This window comes from Zootoca vivipara, chromosome 7 (genome assembly GCF_965207765.1).
Source record: "Zootoca vivipara chromosome 7, rZooViv2.hap1.1, whole genome shotgun sequence".
In the NCBI taxonomy this organism is placed as follows: Eukaryota; Metazoa; Chordata; class Lepidosauria; order Squamata; family Lacertidae; genus Zootoca; species Zootoca vivipara.
Window position 1 is genome coordinate 64,328,017 of NC_142590.1, and position 16,158 is coordinate 64,344,174.

The window sequence follows — 16,158 nt, forward strand, 5'->3', positions numbered from 1 at the left end:
TCTGCAAAGTTGGGAACAAGATTTATTTCTTTATTGAATTTGTGTCACAATAGCTTCAGTTAGGACACAGCAGGTATATCATGTGGAGCAAATAGACGTTTCTAATAATTTTATTCTGTCACTATATTGTTAGGGTCTTTGGTTTTTGTGGAATGATAGAAAAACCAGGGTGGTTTCCCCCCCCCTTTCAGTAAGTAGGAAGGTAATACAAAATAGACAAGGATAAAAGGAAAGCAAAAGATGGGGAGGATGGGACAACTGAGCAAGGTGTCAGAATATCATAACTTCCACATGAGTGTAAACATGGTCTCGAAGCAGACTCCGGCATGGACACCATGTTCTCCTCAGTTCAAATTTACTTTAGTCCATCTCCAGGCAAAGGCAGGCATAAGAGCAGAAGAGAAGCCACAGATGTCTCTCAGCTGCAAGATGGGCCTGGCTTCATAAACTGACAAAGATGGATGAAAGCAAATTTTATTATGTCACCATCAGTCTTGCCACCCACCCACAGCTTCAGGGAGGCTGTCTACTTTTTAAAAAAAATCACCATATGAACATTCATATACAGTCATACCTCAGTTTAAGTATGCTTCGGTTTGAGTACTTTCAGTTTAAGTACTCCGCAGACCCGTCTGAAACGGATTAATCCACTTTCCATTACTTTCAATGGGAAAGTTCGCTTCAGGTTAAGTACGCTTCAGGTTAAGTACAGACTTCCGGAACCAATTGTGTACTTAAACCGAGGTACCACTGTATTTATATGCACCCTCTTTTAATTTCTTAATAAAACTTTACCAGTTCAAAACTGCTCTGGTGATTGAAACTGGGTAATATGTCCTAGTGACATTGCAGGGGCCAGCCAATCACCACCATGTGTGGCTGCCATCTTCTTCAGACTTGCAGAGCTTTTCCCCCCAGAACATGTTTGGGTTTGGACTGAATGGAGCGAGCACTCCCTGAGCATCCCCATTGCTCTAAAACTCTCACTTGTCTTTCCTCTTTCTCCTGCTATTTACAGCTCCATATTAAAGAGCTTGGATGTTTCCCTTATGCCTCTCTGGTGATTTATCCAGGTAATGGCTAGAAAGCACATCTTTATGTGTGTGTGCATGCAGCACTTGTATTTGCACACCCAAATCTGCCTTGAGTGTACATGGTATGCGTGCGTAATAGCACAGCAGTCATGTTTGCATGCTTGTGTAAGGACACTGTGCTTCATTTGCACGTTAACACCTAAAGTTAGAAAACAAACCTCTTTGGCACAAGAGCATCTGTGTCTCCTTCGCAGGCTGCATTGGCTAAAAAAGCGTGTGCCTGCCTGGCTGCTACTGGAAACACAATACTGGAGGAGATGATCTGTCTGATCCAGCGAGGCTCTTTTTGTATTTGTAAAAATGTGAGCAGTGGCAGGCAGTAGCAGATAAGGCAAAGGTGGCAGGCTGTCTTGTGCCAAACAAGGATCTATGCAATTGCTCATTCCTGGCAGCCCCTCTTTTACTGAAAAATTGTTCACCACGTAAGGAGAAGGGATGCTATATACAGAGGACCAGAGGGCTAAGGGACAAAGGAGATCGGAGGCTAAACATTTCACATTCCTTTTGGTTTGGTTTGGTTTTTTTGCTGTCAACACAAAGCATTGCTGAGGGACAGTGCATGGAGATGGGGGTTGTTATTATTATATTTATTTCTACCTTGCCTTTTCCCCAAACAGGGACTCAAGGTGGTTCACAGATAAAATAGGAACAGCTAAAAACATAGGGGAGTGATCATTTTTAAAAAGCAATGAAACCCTAATGGAATATATTAGGAGTGTGCAGAGCAAGGACCAAAGGAGTGCTGGCTGGGTGGCCATTTAGCGAGGGGGGAATGGATGTGGTAGCAAGGCCAGGCAGGGCTCGGCGGCAGGGAAGGACAGGGAGCCAGGGATGGGGCCCATCAGGATACACCTGGGCACGATGGAGATCCCTGCGGAAGCTGGCCCCTGTGTGTCGCCCCCTCAAAATTGTGTGCCTGGGGTCACGGCCCCCTTGCCCCTCCCACGCTACTCCCCTGCCTGTGACCCTCCAAATGTTGATGGATTCTATCTGCTATCAGCCATCACCCAGCATAGCCAATGATCAGAGATTATGGAAGCTGTAGTCCCAACAATATCTGCAGGGCCACCGTTTCCCCATCCCAAGTGTAGTGACTTCTGCTGAGAAGCTACCTTCTTCGCTTCAGCTCTCTGTGGCACATTGTAGCATGCATCATGATGTGGCTTGGTTTCTGAGTGTGTTAATAGTGCAGGCATGGCGTAGTGCACTGAGAAATCTTTCTCAGAGTTTCAGGTTGAGCTATCTGATCTTCCGGTTTCTTCAAGCCCAGTGAGGCTGCATTCTATGAACTTGCATTCTATGAACTTAAGCATGTAGGACTGTGCCAACTGCATTTTGTGGCCTGGAGAATGTGAGATCACCCGAGGAAGCCAGTGGGCCTTTCATTCACTCTAGAAGAGCCCACAAAGCACATTAATCCAAGACTTTTTAAGGGTTTCTTGAACCCTTGATCAAAGACCATCTTTGATCGCTATTGACTCCCTGTATCCTGAGCTGAACGTTGTGCATAGCATATGGAATGTAGAAGCATTTTGGATTTTGAGCCTTTTAAGGTGTGATGCTATCCTACAGATCCACTGACTGAGTTGCATTAGAAAATGTGCCTTTACCAGGTGTGGAGATGGAGTTACCAGCATGGTATGGTAACTCACAATGACACTAATGGAGTTTTCCACCAGCTTGTCTGTAGTCCTGGTGTATGACAGTGGTGAACATAGGATTGCATGGCTCACCATGTTTTTCCTCCATTATTAGAAGGGTTTAAAACTTGCTGTTTAAAAATAATGGGGGAAAGGTGCAGTAAGGAATGTGCAACAATATTCTTGAAGGATGGAGAATTAAATCTCTATAACTTTGCTAAAGCAGAAGGATGGCTCAGAAGGTACTCAATTTGAATCCATACAGCTAAACATCAGTACCTTCATCTGTTAATAATGGGTTACATGAGAAGTTTATTTGGTTATGTTCATAAATAAGCATGCAAGATATAAATGAACGTCACAATCAATGTTGTCCAAAACATTCGGAGCCGGCCAGGTTGGTGAAGGCTGCTCTGTATCATAAACGCATTCCAAACAGACCTGAAACACTGTTAACTGTTTTGGATGACAACAACAAGTTTATTATTTATACGCCACCCATGTTGGCTGGGGCTGATGGGAGTTGTAGTCCAAAACATCTGGAAGGGCCAAGTTGGCAAAGGCTGCTGTGAGGAAATAGCAAACATCTGCAGTGTGCCAGTGTGGTGTAGTGGTTAAGAGAGGTAGACTCGTAATCTGGGGAACCGGGTTCGTGTCTCCGCTCCTCCACAGGCAGCTGCTGGGTGACCTTAGGCTAGTCACACTTCTCTGAAGTCTCTCAGCCCCACCCACCTCACAGGGTGTCTGTTGTGGGGGAGGAAGGGAAAGGAGATTGTTAGCCGCTTTGAGACTTCTTCGGGTAGTGATAAAGCGGGATATCAAATCCAAACTCTTCTTCTTCTTCTTCTTCTTCTTCTTCTTCTTCTTCTTCTTCTTCTTCTTCTTCTTCTTCTTCTTCTTCTTCTTCTTCTTCTTCTTCTTCTGCAATACTATAACTACAACCATCCAAAGCAAGTCAAGCTTAAAACTCATCCTATTGCTTTCAGTAGGCCTTGGTCAGCACTGACATTTGCTGGATTGTGCCCAAAGTTCTTTCAAGGTGGAAACTAAACTTTGCTCTATTTTTTTTATTTTAAAAAAACCCCACAGGACAGAATAATTAAACCTAAGCAATACTTTCTTGATTCAAGAAAAGCATTCTGCGATTGCTAATTCTGCTCATTCATTCTTGCAGGGTTACAACTCCCCACAGGAGTTCATCGCCACACAGGGCCCCCTGAAAAAAACCCTGGATGATTTCTGGCGGCTCGTCTGGGAGCAGCACATCTGCACCATTGTCATGCTGACTGTGGGCATGGAGAATGGAAGAGTAGGTCTGACGGAAGCCCCTACTGTAGGGGCGGGGTGCCCCTTTTCAATCCATAGGCCTCTTTCCCTTCTTGGCCAACATGGCAGAGGTGGGCGGGTCTAGAAGCAGAAGCAGGTGGAGCAATCAATGTTCATTTACTCTTGCACCCTTCCCTATCACCCACCCCTACAAACAAGAAGCAGAAATGCATATTCTAGCCAAGTAAAAACACACAAAGCAGGGCCCATGAGAACTGAGAGAAGGGACTGGCTTGGGGGAAGATCTGGGGGGCCAGATAGAGAAACGTGGAGGGCCACATTCAGCCCTTGGCCTGAGGTTCCACATCCCTGCCCTACTGTATATGGTCTAGGGAACAAGAGTTTTGCAGCATGCTAGCATTAGTGACCCTCACACAGTCAGTGGGAGAGTCTTGATGGCCACTTGGGACCAATACTTCTTTCCATCAGTATTCTCAGAGGCCTGTTGCTTTATATCTAGTGGAAGGGAATTCTGAGGGCCAAAAGTAGATATTATATGAAAATGTGTGCAACAACAACAGAAAAAAGTAAAGCAGACTTGGGAGGCTTTGATCTTGAGTGAAGGATCAGTGCCTCACCCTTTACCCACCAGCCATTTCCCCACTCAAAATCATCCCCAGCAGTTTCTGCCCCCTCCCCCAGAGGCAGAAAAGCATGATAACAATTGAGATCTTATGTATATAAGCTAAGAGTCCCGCATTTCTAATTGCTTGAGTTAACATCTTTTTGCGGGTGGTAGCTGATCAAAAATTTATAAACTTTTCTTAAATAATGAATGTTAAGGGGGGGGGAAAACAAATTAAAGGCTACATGAAATTAGAAGAACCTATTGGCCAATGGGACTACTCAGAAGTATAGGAATGATTTATCATTGCGTGACAGCTGAAGAGAAAGTTGTATTACGTTAACGACTGTGGTATATTACTCCTACAAGTTGACACATACAGTAATCATAGCCCAGTGTGCGGAAAATGTGGGACTGATGCTGTGTTTTGCTTCATGGTAAAGATCTATGGGAGAGAGAAAATATTGAAAGCGTTTTTATTGCTACTGCTGCTATTGTATCCTGCTGTGCCTCCAAAACAGGAGCCCAGGATAGCTAACGATGATCAAACCACTACTACAAGTCGCCAAATATAACTATAAAATATCCATAAAAACTGACTGATCAGCACAAAACAATCAGCAACTGGTATTGAAACAATCTAATTTAACCATTCATTTAAATAGTGACATAATAACAAGCTAAAATTGTAACTCAATCCCATTCTTTTTATTTATTTTTACTGTGCTGCTTACTCACACAAAAATGCCGAGGCCAAAAGAGGGAGAGCTCTTCCCATCTTGTGCGGTTACTTTTAAGAAGCATACTATACGAAGGAGTGCAGATAGAGACTCCAAAACATGGTGGAAGTGGTTTTGACATTTCCTGCATTCCAAGCGGCTTGTTTTCAGGGCAGATGGTATGTGTTGTGCACAGCACTGTAGAACCCACCAAGCACGTTGCCCAAGGATAGCCAGGAGCAATATGTAAGGAAACAAGGCTCCCATTTCCTTTGAAAATGTTAATTGCAGCTCCATCTCCCTCGCTAGGTGCTGTGTGAATACTACTGGCCCTCGGACACTTCTCCTACCTCTTTTGGGCAGATCAGCATCCACCTCCTCGCTCAGAATTTTGCAGATGAGTGGACCACACGGGAGTTCAAGCTCCAACATGTGAGTAGGAGACCAGAAATACCCCCATGGCACCTCCCAATAATCTTGCCCAATCAAAAATGCAAATGTAATACAAACTGCAGCATTGTGGTGCTCCGGGGAATCCTAATGGCTGGAAACAAGGCAAAGCTCTCATCTTTTGCGGACGGTTGATAAAATCTGGGATAAAGAGTGCATCCTTCATAAGCTTGTGGACCAGCTTTCTTGGTTGTAGTACCCAAAATCAGCAGAAGCATATCTCAGGCAGTTTAATGGCAGGTGCTTCCTCTCTTGCAATTTCAGGTTTAGACTTTGCCTGAGCTGCTTCCGCGGGCACTAATGTGGACATCTCTTATCACACAGGAAGGGCTGGACATGGAAAGGAGAGTGACCCACCTGCACTACACAGCATGGCCTAATCATGGTGTTCCTGAGTCCACAGCTTCCATGATTGCCTTTATAGAGCTGGTGCGAGCACACATGCAGGGTGCAAAGGAATCTGGGCCTACGCTGGTACACTGCAGGTAAGTTTCAGGCAACCCACTTGGCTGGTTATCACTACCAAAATCTGCAAAGGCAACGAAACATCGAGAAAAATGCTGCCATGAAGCCATTCCGTTGGTAAACATCATTGCCTTGCCATGGTTGGCATGATCAGGTGTCCTCTTTGCCCAAATTCCTTGACTGCTGGGGTCAAAAAAAGGTAGGGAGCACAGAATGAGAAGGAATAAAGGCCTCCAAGTTGAGCTGTGTGAAAGAGCCTCTTCTTTCCCTGCATTATTGCAGTGCAGGTGTGGGACGCACCGGGACTTTCGTTGCTCTGGATCGGCTCCTGCAGCAGATGAAGTACGAGAAGGTGGTGGATGTGTTCAACACCATTTACAGCCTGCGGATGAACCGCCACCGGATGATTCAGACACTGGTGAGAAACTCAGAGCTGCCTCTCAGGTCGCTGGTTGCCCTGGCATGGAATCATTCAATGGCACAAGATGGCCTCACCCTTTCTGCTGGGTATTTGTGGCCAATGCGGAGGGATGGAGGAGATGCCAGAGACACAGTGGGCAACAGAAACTAGAAGGAACAGCAGTGAGGGGCTTTGGGGAGGGCCCAAGACACAGCAGGAGCAGCCAACCTCTGGGAGTCCATAAGCACATTGGCAAAGCAGAGAAGCTGATGTTGGCATCAGGCACACAGACACACACAAACACACTGCAACCAAGAGCACATGGCAAACTGTTCTAGTAGCTACAACAGAATGCTTCTTTCAAGCTTAATTTCAATGAAGGGATGGGATCCTTTGGGCATCTTCTATGGGCATGTGGAGAAGCAAATGAACAAAATGGGCAGTTACTGAAAAATAAGCATAGGATGATGTACAAGCATTGGCTGTTAACTAGTTTGCAAGCAGCTTCTTCTTTATTTTATTTATAGAGGCCGTGGAAAGATCAGCTTGCATTAGTCGGCACTAGGATGTTGCTGAGGAAGTATTCCAGACAATTGCCCTTTTTGTTCATTGGTTCATTGAGCATGCTCCATAAGCTACAGTACATACACAGAGTCTGCCTCCAGCTGGTCACTACTCTGCAGGAGGGCTTCAAGCATACACCTAATCTTTAGGTTTGTGCAGTTAAAGCAGATTAAAGGGCTCTGTTGTGCTTGCACAACAAGTTCACTTAAATAATAATAAATGGACTTTTTGCTGTTTAGAAAGTGGCAGGGAAATGTATTTAAAATGGATAAAATAGGATATGGTCAAACTTCTGTGTAAGTTTTGTGCAAGCAAATTGGGATGAATGCTGAATAAATGGGTCATCTGGAGGGGCCCAGACATTCTTTGGCATATGCCTAGCTACATGGTGGGATTGCTATGTTATTCTTGTCATTGAAGGGCAAAGGATGAGGATTTGAATGCTGCAGCAAGTCAGTACGAGATCAGGAATAGAGGCCTGAAGCTCCCAGCTGCACATTATAATGATTAGACCTGGTTGCCTTTCTAGTTCAAGGTGCACTGCAGTGCTTTCAGGATCTCTCTGTGCATGAAATGTGTGCTCTTCTCTTCCAGGGGCAGTACATTTTCCTGCACAACTGCATCCTAGAGAAGATCTCTGAAGACCCACAGATTGGCCTGTCTGGAGTGGAGCTGTAAGTTTATACCTAATTTCCCTTTCCATACCAGTGGAATGCATAGTTTTCTCCTCTAAGCCTCCTCCTCCTCCTTCTTCTTCATATCTTCTTCGTATCTGAAGAAGTGTGCATGCACACGAAAGCTCATACCAATGACAAAGTTAGTTGGTCTCTAAGGTGCTGCTGGAAGGAATTTTTTTATTTTGTTTTGACTACGTCAGACCAACACAGCTACCTACCTGTAACTCCTCCCCCTGCTTAACATAGCTATTATCCCCAGCAATGAGGCTACTCCTTCTTCCCCACCCATATGTGCAAACAGGCTATTACATTGCTGGATCAGAGCTAGCACAAGTATAATGCAAAGGGGGAAAACCTGTTTGTTTGTTTGTTTGTTTGCCCATTCATCATCTAGAAAGGTCTATAGGGACCAGCAACCAGGGCACCACACTCATTGCAAATAGGCATGGCCTGCGTCAAATAGCAGCAGTGGCTTCTTGTTCAGTAGGAGTTGCAAGAAATCTCCTGGGACAACAGTGTCTTGTTCTTTTTTCAATGCAGCTGTGCCATCAGCTCATGCTATAGGGATATTGAATGGGGAAGCTGAATAATTAAACCCGTCTCTCATGTTTTCTCAAGCTCCCGTCCAGTCCCTCTCAAGAACTTTGTTCAGCACCACGCAAAGAACAGTTCCAAGGCAAACACTGGCTTCCTAAGAGAATATGAGGTAAGAAGTTGGCCACACAGGGATTCTGGGTTTTAAGGATGCTCCAACTCCACCATGCCATGTGGGTATCCAGATTGGCCTGCATCAGAGATGCACGACTATCACCATGAGGGCAGCTCAGGCTCAAGCAGGACTTCCACTCCCCTTGGCACATACACTTCCCACCTTGAGCTACTCTGCATCTGGTTGAACACAAAGTTGAAGCCACACACCTTGCCAAAAAGTATAATACCGGTATGTCATCTGCAAGCAGTGGAACTCCCTCTTGTCTGCTTCCTCTTGGTTCAACACCACAGACCCCAAAGCAGCAGGTAGCCTGAGTGCTGGAGATCTACCACCTACATGGTTCCCTCTAGTTTATTAGGGCTGGTTCATCCATGCAGCTTCAAGTGGGCTGATGTTCATGTGAAGATGAGCCACTGCAGACTGAACATCCCAGAGAGAAGTCTCATAACACGTCAGAGACAAGACTTTTCATGGGAACTTTGTTGGGTAGTGTCAGGGGGTCTCTCTACAGAGAGCCGCCACCAATCATCCTCACCAGCTCCTCGCCCAGCATCAGCACAAGCAGCGAGTCAGGAGAAAGGAATGAGGAAGTTAGTGGAGTGGAGAGAGGGCTGTCTCATGTACCAGAGCCCCAGCACCACTCGGAGAGAGGGATAGGGGAGGAGGAGCACGGAGGGTTTTTGGACACAGGGCAGCCAGGAAGGCGGCCCTTCCCCCTGCCCCCAACGCCCGAATTGAGGCACGTGCCCACCCGTAGAGCCAGGGGGTGGCGCTTTGGGGTGCCCAGGCTTTTATGCTGGGCAAAAACCCGCAGGAAGCCATTGTGGGGTTCTGACACAGACTGAGCAGTCATGTTTGATGATGTTCTTGCACTGTAAATAGCATGCACAATAAAACTCTGAAAGACAAGATGGAGTGGAGCGTCTTTACTCAAGAGTAGCCGTAGCCATCTCTGACAGGTAGGCTTGCCAACCCTTGTCCTGGAAACTTTATTTAAATCTTGCATTGAAGCAAGAGAATAGTAGTTATTCAGCCTTTCTCTTCCTGTACTTTCCATTCTCAGCACATGGCTTCCTCCAAAGAATCTTGGGAACTGTAATTGTTTAGGGTGCTGGGAAATGTAGCTCTGGAGTAAACTACCATTCCCAGAGTTCTTTAAATGTGCCTTAAGCACATGGTGTGGTTGTTAGCCAAGTGTGCTGTGGAAAAGAGAAGGAAACTATTGACGGATCACTGTAGAACTGTAGGGCCAAACTACAGCTTTCACACAACCATATGTATCTTTCCCCCAGCAATGTTTAAAACTGAAAGCAGTTCCAAAACTTCAAGTTTCAGCAGAGATATATCCCTATCTTTCACCCCAAGTGGAAACGTGCACGAAGTGACGGTATTAAGCAGTTCCCTCTCATTCTCTCTCCACTGCAAAGCACAGCCTCAGAGACTGCTGTGAAAATATACATCCAGCTACATGTAGCATGTGGTTAACTCTTCAGAATGAATGTTGTGAAGATCTCTGCATTAGCAGCTGTATCAATCATTAAAGTACTTAGTTTGAATAACCCCACCATTGACTCTGGGGTCAGCGATCCTGCATGCTCAATCATAGTGAAAACTCCACCCCAACCTATCTCTCCATCTCTCTCTCTCTCTCTCTTTTCTACTTTGCCTCTCCCCATCAGCAGATGCTCCTGGAGGCTGCCAAAGAGGAAGTCAATTCAGCAGTACCACTTTCTAGCAGTGGCAACCAACAGATCAACCTTCCCTCAAGCAAGAACTCTTGTGAGTAACGTGTCTTGTGGTTAGTATTGTTGTTGTGCGTGAATTACGGGTGGGGCATAAGGCGCTGAGCTGAAATTCTGCTGCGCAGGACTGAGCTGTGCCTGGTGCGCTGTGTCGCCCCACCCTCCACCTTCTCACAAAGGCTGTTTTGCAGATGATCGCTCAAAAGTGAAGTTCTCGCAGCTGGATCGAGATCCCTTCTCAGACCTCACGAATGTCTGGCTCATCCCTGTGAGTTCACCATGAATTTTATTTCCCTCTTTCGGGTCCTCTTGTTGACTCCAGATGTTTTTGCTTCATGCTGCACTCCTATAGAATGGATAAGTTGCTTGCGTCACTGCTTTGAGGGTTCCCCCCCCTTTTTGCAATCAAGAGGTGTATATAATTTTTTATGAAATGTTATGAAATAAATGTACAGTGGTACCTCGGGTTAAGAACTTAATTCGTTCTGGAGGTCCATTCGTAACCTGAAACTGTTCTTAACCTGAGGTGCCACTTTAGCTAATGGGGCCTCCCGCTGCTGCCGCGCCGCCAGAGCACGATTTCTGTTCTCATCCTGAAGCAAAGTTCTTAACCCGAGATACTATTTCTGGGTTAGTGGAGTCTGTAACCTGAAGTGTCTGTAACCCAAGGTACCACTGTATGTGTTTTTCCTTGGTTTGGTGAGAGAGAAAAGGCTAGGTCATAACAAGTACAACTCAACTGCTGCCAAGATGTGAGAAGGTAACAAGTAGATCCTGTAGAGGTTTGTCCTGACTGTTCCTTGGCTCAGTATTTAAATTACCGTATATACTCGTGTATAAGCTCAGTATTTAAATTACCACATATACTGGTGTATTAGATGAGTTTTCAGCACATTTTTAATGCTGAAAAAGCCCCCTCGGCTTATACTCGAGTGAGGGTCCCACTTACCTGTTCTCTGGTGCAGTGCGGGTGTTCCCCGGTTTCTCCTGCTCATCTGTGGGCGCTGACAGCCTCTGTGGGTGGTCCAATGACTGCTGATATCACCACTCTTCTCCTGCACGCCGGCAGCCTCTGTGTTGTCCGTGCCGTACTGGGCAAGAACCTGCCCGCTTTAACCTACTGATGCCTCATCAAATAATGTAATTTTATTGGTATCTATTTTTATTTTGAAATTTACCAGTAGCTGCTGCATTTCCCTCGGCTTATACTCGAGTATATACGGTAAGAACTTAGACAAGAGTGTGGCAAACAAAGCACTCACATCTCTGGATGACTAAAAGCAGGGCATTATTGAGGACACTATTGTTGTTGTTTACTCATTTAGTCGTGTCCGACTCTTCATGACCCCATGGACCAGAGCACGTCAGGCACTCCTGTCTTGCACTGCCTCCAGGGCCGGCTCTAGGGGTAGGCTGGGTGGCGCAGGGCGCCGGGGCGGCAGGGGGCGCTGCACGGCAAAGCCGCACAGAAACCACGCTGTGCCCGCCCACCAGCCGCGGGAAGAAACGGGGCAGGGCGGGGGTGCCGGAGCGATCCATGCACCACGGCGCCAGGGCGCCTGACCCGCTTAAGACGGCCCTGACTGCCTCCCGCAGTTTGGTCAAACTCATGTTCGTAGCTTCGAGAACACTGTCCAACCATCTCGTCCTCTGTCGTCCCCTTCTCCTAGTGCCCTCAATATTTCCCAACATCAGGGTCTTTTCCAGGGAGTCTTCTCTTCTCATGAAGTGGCCAAAGTATTGGAGCCTCAGCTTCACGATCTGTCCTTCCAGGGAGCACTCAGGGCTGATTTCCTTCAGAATGGATAGGTTTGATCTTCTTGCAGTCCATGGGACTCTCAAGAGTCTCCTCCAGCACCATAATTCAAACACTATTTGAAATCAAAATAATATTGATAAACTGGACAAAATGTACAAGTGTAAAAGGAATGCCACTTAAAGGGAAATAAGCCCAAGTGTGCAAAAACAAAAACTACTCAATAAATCATAGAATCATAGAGTAAGAAGGAACCATGAGGGTCATGTAGTCCAACTCCCTGCAATGCAGGAATATTTTTGCCCGTGGGGCTCAAATCCAGGATTAAGAGTCTCATGTTCTACCGATTAAACTATTGCAGGCCCTGAAATTAATACAAGACCTGCTAAAGTGCCACTGTGCAAAAATGGCAAACACTTTTTGAGGTTCCATTGGCAAAAGTATATTCAGAGACAAAGGAGGGTCAAGCACATGACGACTTGTTACAAATAATTGTTAAGTAATTACAGTAAAAGCAAATAGTGCATTGTGGGGACTTTGTGACTAGCCTGCCAGTGGTGGATATAGGAGATAATACAGTGGAAGAGAATAGAGAACTGACTTCCGGATGAGGGATACAGCAAGTAAATTTCAAATATAATACCTTGTTTGGGAATCTATATAGCAACAAGTTTGGGAATCATTGACCTGGGCCAGCCTTCTTTAACCTGGTGCTCTCCAAATTTGTTGGACTTCAACTTCCATCAGCCCCAGCCAGCATGGCCAAATGTAAGAACACCAGGTTGGAGCAGGCTGACCTCGACAATCTATTAAGGTAGTTTAGTTCACAAAATTCCCTGATTATCAAGACCAAGAAATCTAGTCTAAGACAAGTACTGTACTTAAAGAAAGAAAGAAAGGATGCTTTCATTTCACCCTCTGATCTGTCACTAAAGTTGCCAGCAACTCCTGGTGCCTCATCTCCAACTAACTTTCCATGGGAGAATAAGGCAGTTACAGATACCACAACCTGCAACTTACTCCTATAGCTAGGATACGCCTTATCCAAGCTTAGGCCAGGCCTACCTTCTGCCGCTGGCACTTGGCTAACTCTGCTAAATGAGACTCTGTTTCTCTTTTTCTTTTGGCAGGGCTGTAACTCGGCCAAGGACTATATAGCTATTGAAGGACCTGACAAACTGGCTCTGGAGGAATTCTGGGGGCTGGTCTGGGAACATGGAGTCCACACCATCATCACTCTACTACCTGGACAGACGAACAGCCCCGTCGTAAGACCCACATTATGCATTATGCAGATCCACAGAATTATAGGCAGGTCCTTCTGGGATAGCTGCAATCGCCGGGGCCTTAGCACAGAACTATAGGACAGGTTCAGTTTGGGTGCCTGGAATTGAGAGCTGTGCTGTTTAGAATCCTGGCTGTGTAAGAACTGCTTTTCCACAAGTGGTTCCCATGTAACTGGAGGCTATATCTGAATGGTGGCACCATGTGGTCAGGGCAAATGGAACTGCAACTACTGTACAACCCCTATTTTTTATGTGTGTATGTGTAGGCTCCAGACAACTCGTGCTGGCCCTCTGAGGGTGAACCTGTGTGCACAGAGACGTTGACCATACAGCAAGGCCCAGAGAAGGTTGTTTCAGGATGGTCATGCACTCAGCTGAGACTGAAATATGTACGTGAGTTGGGAATAGTGGGGGGAAGCCAGGGGGCCGTGGGCAAGGGCAAGGAGAACAATGAAGCAATATCATTGGACATGTGTGTTTTGTGGGGAGTGTTAATTGGAGAACTCCTTGTCACCGTAGCTAAGCTTTTGAGCTACACAGAATTCTTCATTTGTGCGTTGGCCTGCCCTCTACACTGCATTCCCAAACAGTTGCTAGCATGGGTGTAGACAGGGGGGGCAGGGGGGGCAGTTACCCCCACCCAGAAGCAAAAAATTAATGTATTTTACAGACCATAACCAGCACTTTTCCCCTCCAAAAACTGAAGTGGAAAGGGCTTTGCTTTAGCAAGAGTAGCTAAGTCTCCGCTTGCTGGGGGGGGGGGGGGGAAGCTGTAACAAAAACACATCAAATAAATAAAGCAAAGTGGCTGCCAGTAGTTAAGCAGTTAAGACAATGGAGCAGATATCTCCAGGCAAGTTTCGATAGCTGACCACTTCACCCTATTGTTCTTCAGTGGAAGTTGTTAATGAGCATTCAGGAATCGCATTAAGACTAATGACGATTTAATGAGGGTGCAGAGGATTCAATTTGACTAAGGTGGCTCTGCAAGGCTAAAACGAAGTGAATAAGAAAGGGGGGGCTGTAGCTTTGACAGACACAGTGATGTTTATAAAAAGCAGTGGTATTCCAGTCTGCCCCTCCTCCTGCATCTGTATACTGTAAATCAGGGGTGGCCACCTCCCAAGAGACTCTGATCTACTCACAGTTTAAAACTGGGAGTGATCTACCCCCTTTTGGGGGGGTTCAGGTCAAAGCTGTTGAGTTTTTTTAAGGAAGGGAAGCCCTGTTTGGGGGGGGGTTAGGTCAAACTTGTTGAGCTTCTTTTAGGAGGGAGGGAGGCCCATTTTTGTTTAGGGCTTCAGGTCATAGTTCAACTTTTTTTAGGGAGGAGGAAAATTTTGGGTGAGCTTTTTTTAGGGGTGCCAGTGACCTACCAGTGATCTACCACAGACATCCAGTGATCTACTGGTAGATCACAATCTACCTGTTGGACGTGCCTGCTGTAAATCAAGCAGAGAGAAAGCTGCTTACAAGGCTCCTGTACAGGCGTACCGGTATCTTCCTCTTGCTGCAGAGTTCCAGCATCACAGCGTCACCCAGAGGCACCCACAAATATGAGTTATCCCTCTCTCTATTTCTTCCTTCCTTCCCTCCCTCTTCCATCCTTAATAAAATACGGGGGGGGGGAGATAAGCCCCACATAGAAAGCCCATCAACATGGGGTGTGTGACTCTTTCAAATACGGTATTTACCAGTAATTGGGGGGAGGGGAAGGCACCTAGGCCTCTAGGAGTTGGCTGCTATGTCTAGGACAATTAAAGAAAGCAGAATGATGCATATGCTATGGTAATATATCAATAGAATCATAGAATTGTAGTTGGAAGGGACCACAAGGGTCATCTAGTCCAACCCCCTGCAATGCAGGAATTTTTTCCTAAGGTGGGGCTTGAACCCACGACATGCTTGAAATATTATGCTGATATGCAGCAACGCCTCGAAGCCGCCGTGGCTGCGGCCGTGCCTTGCCTCGCCTGCCCTGCCACCACCTCTCGCCTGCCCAACCCTCCCGTCCTCTCCAGCCAAGCAGGGTAGCAACCCCCTCTCGCCAGCCCCAGAAGCACAAGGTGGCCGCCGCCGCCACGATGTCATCGGGCCCGCTGGCCCTGTAGCCCCGCCCACATTCCCACTTCATGGCCCCTCCCCTCCCGTGCCTTGGCCCCGCCCCTGAACGACCATGGCTTGCCCCCCCCCTAGTTTTGATCCTGGCTACGCCCCTGGTTGCTAGATCGATTATCATAATGTCTTTGTTACTTTGTTAGGAGAAAAAGGCCAAGGAGAGACTGCTGCAACGGTTCCGGTTCCCTTTGGGGGAAGGAGAGGAATTTCCAGACCCTGAGATCCTGGTGGGCTTCCTCACCACTGTCAGGCAACTGGTGCCATATCGGAAAAGAACAAATCCCTTGGTCCTGCATTGCAAGTAAGGCCCTGCCTCTCCATGCCTGGCGTCCTTGGGCTCTTGCCCAGCAGGCAGCCCTTTTGGGCAGGTAGCCCTTCTTCCGCTGCATATGGCACCAGTGAGGGCATATGCCAATCCTAAGATGTAGGCATTTCCATTTCACTGAGCTGATAAGCCATCAGTAAAAGGGCTACAATCTGACCCCCTGCTGGTTCTATCTAGTGGCATCCAGTATGTGGAACTCCCTGCCTCATGACTTGAGTTTTTGTGACCAAGACGTGCCTATCCATCCAGCTGTTTGGGTGATGCTGATGTTTTGGTAGGATCACCTGTGTTGTGATTGTCATTTGCTGTGTTGACGGGA

The 16,158-nt window shown here is 46.7% G+C and overlaps 1 protein-coding gene across 4 annotated transcripts in view; it reads left to right on the top strand.

Moving 5' to 3' along the window:
- LOC118088361 (receptor-type tyrosine-protein phosphatase V) overlaps nt 1-16,158 on the top strand; it is a 57,938-nt gene that overhangs the window by 37,266 nt on the left and 4,514 nt on the right. The window contains exons 25-35 of one of the 4 annotated variants that reach the window (XM_060277196.2): nt 3,909-4,043; nt 5,654-5,776; nt 6,119-6,279; nt 6,542-6,677; nt 7,818-7,897; nt 8,519-8,606; nt 10,292-10,391; nt 10,546-10,622; nt 13,241-13,378; nt 13,663-13,785; nt 15,658-15,815. In XM_060277196.2, the coding sequence (XP_060133179.2) occupies nt 3,909-4,043; nt 5,654-5,776; nt 6,119-6,279; nt 6,542-6,677; nt 7,818-7,897; nt 8,519-8,606; nt 10,292-10,391; nt 10,546-10,622; nt 13,241-13,378; nt 13,663-13,785; nt 15,658-15,815 (1,319 nt within the window). The remainder of the gene's footprint in view (nt 1-3,908; nt 4,044-5,653; nt 5,777-6,118; nt 6,280-6,541; nt 6,678-7,817; nt 7,898-8,518; nt 8,607-10,291; nt 10,392-10,545; nt 10,623-13,240; nt 13,379-13,662; nt 13,786-15,657; nt 15,816-16,158) is intronic. The other 3 variants (XM_088673402.1, XM_060277197.2, XM_088673403.1) reach the window with 3 other exon arrangements.